This window comes from Gavialis gangeticus, unplaced genomic scaffold, assembly GCF_001723915.1.
Source record: "Gavialis gangeticus isolate Ggan-Ray unplaced genomic scaffold, GavGan_comp1, whole genome shotgun sequence".
Lineage (NCBI taxonomy): Eukaryota > Metazoa > Chordata > Crocodylia > Gavialidae > Gavialis > Gavialis gangeticus.
In genome coordinates, this window is record NW_017728997.1 from 23,712,692 (window position 1) to 23,716,500 (window position 3,809).

Below are 3,809 nucleotides of genomic sequence, written 5' to 3' on the forward strand. Positions count from 1 at the left end.
CTCTTCCAGTCCTCCGGCACCACACCAGAGCACCACGAATTGGAAGGTTTTGATTTGATTTGGAGAGAGTAAATGGTCTCCTGATTTGCGATTTGGATTTGGAGATTCAGCCACTGAATTGGGTCGAATCTCCACCAAATTGAATCAGGGTCCGAAGCTTCACACAGCCCTGTTGTCTAGGAGCACTTAATTATGCTGTGGCAAAAGCCGGGATAGGATCAAGTTTCTTTTGGGGAGCGTTTAACTGATTTAACCATGTTCTCTTGTGTAATCATCTACCTTGTTCATTGCACAACTTCCACTCCCTGCATAAAATGAAGGAAACTCCTGCAGACAATTCTGCTTTGCTGTACAGCTGTGATTTATTCCCGGGACAGATCCTTCCTGGCAAAAATTGTGCAGAAGAGCAAAAGGTGTACTCCTGACAGACAAGCCACTTCCATAGTGTTAAAAAGATTGTTGGTAAAGGACACACCCATGTTACCAACCAAACTGCATTATTTGGGCATAATTGCTGCTCAAGGAAATCCTACTAGTATTGGAAGAGCAGGCAAGTGCTGTTCCAGTTATTGGCCTAGCTTCCATTCTTTCACTTGAGCAACTCAGTCATGACCGGCCATCCCTGTCTTTGTAACCTTTTATAAGCAGGTACTAACAGCAGCTCCTGTGATGGGGACAAGGATCAAATAATTCTTTTCTCTTTGGACTTGAGACAAGATTTGAACCAGTTCACCTGAACTAATATTAGCTAGGTGGCCACAGGCAACAGTAATTAATGTCTTCTCTCCTTTCTGATATATGTTTTAACTACTTTCCTTGTTTGCAATGCAGTGACATTTTAGTCATGGTAAAATCTTAACCAGATCTGGATGAAGATGTTACTTTTGAGAGACAGCTATTTTTATCCTTTAAAAAATGTTAATGTAAATCTTAAAGTCTGATTTGAAATCTTGCCTATTGGCAGTTTGATATTTCTTCCTGGATAGAAACAGGGATGGGTTTTCTTGAGCATTTAAAAATCTTTCAAGAAGTCACTGCTCTTGAAATCAGAGAAGCGAGAATAGTAAAGTGCAGCATAAAATTGCACTGTTTTGTTTTTTTAGTGTATGAGAACAAGATTTTTTTTTATTCATCCTCTTGCTGCACTGTTTGTACTGAGTTTGCAGCAATTTTATCTCAACCCAGTTTTGCTAACCAAGCTGAACGTGCAGCTCAAAATCTTTCTAAGGCAGAAAATCAAACCCATCCTGCTGCAAAGTGTACCTCTTCTCTATAATGTGCCCAGTTAATTTGACATTGGTCTGTTCCAAGCTTGTCTGGGGACTCCTTAAATCAGTAAAACTGCAAGCTAGTTGAATGTATCCTTGGCTTTCCACTCCTTCATTCCTGTCATGACATTTCACCCATACATGGTGCTGCTTTTGTCTGTCTTTCAGGTCCTGAAGTCTCAGGCTTACCTGCCATCAAGAGATCCCTCTGGACCCTTCCTTATGGCAGTTGATCACTGTTTCTCTATCAAGGGTCAAGGCACAGTGATGACAGGGACTATTCTTACTGGCTCTGTTAGCCTAGGTGATAATGTGGAGATTCCCGCCCTGAAGGTGAGTGTCTCATTTCCACCCTTCCCATCCTCCAGCTCCACAACAGAGAGGGGGACGGATGGATGACTCTCAATAAGGGAAAAGTAGCTGACCATTAGCCAGAAGTCAATGCTGGACAGTATATTTTCAGAAGATTTATTCTTTTTACAATAGTGATAGAACAGTGTACAATTCAGATTTCACAACTGAATATGAACTGCTATATCTGAAAGAAATTGCATTTTGGATGATCTCTAATCCAAAAATTTATTGGCTCCAGAAAATTGAGAATAATTCTGGATAAATACATTTGAGAATTCCATCATGTGATTTTGGACAATATGTAAAATACCCAAAATACAAAATACATTGAATAACTTGAACATTATTTTATCAGCTTTATTTGGAGAGGTAGGTAATAGGGAAGTTTGTTATGAGATTTTGGGGTCATAGGCAGAAAAGGGTGTCAGAGGGACTAGAGGAGGAGAATGGCTCTTGAACCAACAGGGTGAGATATTGGGGAGAAATGAAATGGGCTAAGTTCTGGATAAGCAGTGTGGGGAGGCAGAAGACAAACCACTTTGCATTTAGCAATGTCCCTCTCTGGGTTCTGAAGCAGCTGATTAGGGTTAATTAATCTTTTTACTAGCTTGCTTCAGTAACACTCCATGGAGGCAAAGCATGACTTTCCTCTGTCTTGTCTGATGATTGTCACAGTTACTACTCTGCTGATACTACCCTCTGGAGGTGCTGGTGCTAAGTGTTGGTATTCATTCCCATTTTACAGGTAAGGGAGCTGAGGTACAGAGAAAGGAAATCTCTATGTACTGCACTTATTCACTCTTGCTTGCCCCATGTCAGACTAGGCTAGGATACCTATGAAAGGTCAAACCTCTCTCAGGCCTACAAGGTAATAGAGGAAGCACATTTCACAACACACTGAGGTTTGTGACTCTTACTGACCTTTATTTGCCCTGACCCTGTGGTAACTGAGATTGACAGCTGGTGCCCACTGGGCATATAGGGACATTGCAAACCAGCTGCTTTTTAAATTTAAGGAACCCTCTCACCAAATAAAGTGGCATCACTTTCCAGTTCTACTAATGGACTTCGACATCTCTGACCGCTTGAACCTGCACAAAGGAGGGACACAGCAATTAAAAATAAACAGTGACATTCTCAAACGCCCAAGCTTGCTCTGATTGAGGCCAAGCGCACCAGCAGTGCATGGATTCCTTTACGCTCTTGCCTATGTAAATTGCCATCTGGGGTTGATTATCTGTACGGCAAAGAGAAAAAGTGTGTGCGTGTGTGTGTTTGGCAAAAAGCTTTGACACAGCAAACAGTTCTCCAGCCAGGCAATTTAGTACCATTTGTTCGATAACACTTGAAATCCACCTTGAAGAGCATGAATTTAGGATTTCTGCCATGAAAACACAACATAGGCAGAATTCTCATGGTCCCTTGGGATGACTCCACTGGTGGTTAGATCACCACCCTCTTGTGGTTTCTTAACTAAAGCAGTTTACGGGATGTGACATTTCTGCTCCTATCCTAACGAGAAAAAACCCCTCCAAGTTTCAGGGGCTGAGGTTTTTATTTGCAATATCCATTCACTTCAGGACGATGATTACTTAGTAAAATAAAATGTTGAACATATTGTTTAAGTATACTTTACTATAAGGATTTGCCTGAAGCCAAAAAGGGCCATTAAAAATCCCTGTATCACTTTGTAAAAGCACTTTACAATTTATTAATTGAAAAGAACATGGTTATCATGGACTTCATTACCTATCTAGGAAAACTGAGGGATGGTTTAGTTTTCTTTGTTTGGGGTCAAAGTAAGTAGTGGACCCAACAAAGAATCCAGGTCTCCTGATTCTCATTTGTGGATTTTGGACCAATGTTGTTTCCAGCACCATTAGTACTTATGTTATGCATTTATTTCTACCATCTCTTCCATTTTGCCCTCCTCAGTAGGAAGAGCTGAATAATATCTATTTCATTACAACCTTTTCAGTACTGGCACCAATAACTGAATATGTCACTTTAATGGTATCTGTCACAGAGTAGGGCGCAGGAGCGGCTGTGATCTCGCTAGCGCCCCCCTGCCGTGGCAAGTAAGCGATCCAGCATGCTCTTTTCTCGCCCGCCACGTCTTTGATGATGTATCTAGCTTTATATGGGAGGCTGCCTTCAGTCCACCTGGACACGGTGCTATAACTATTT

General features: G+C 41.4%; 1 protein-coding gene across 2 annotated transcripts in view; it reads left to right on the forward strand.

Moving 5' to 3' along the window:
• Window positions 1-3,809, forward strand: part of EEFSEC (eukaryotic elongation factor, selenocysteine-tRNA specific) — a 270,403-nt gene that overhangs the window by 82,189 nt on the left and 184,405 nt on the right. For both annotated transcript variants that reach the window (XM_019504946.1, XM_019504948.1), the window contains exon 4: window positions 1,437-1,601. In XM_019504946.1, coding sequence (XP_019360491.1) covers window positions 1,437-1,601 — 165 coding nt within the window. The remainder of the gene's footprint in view (window positions 1-1,436; window positions 1,602-3,809) is intronic.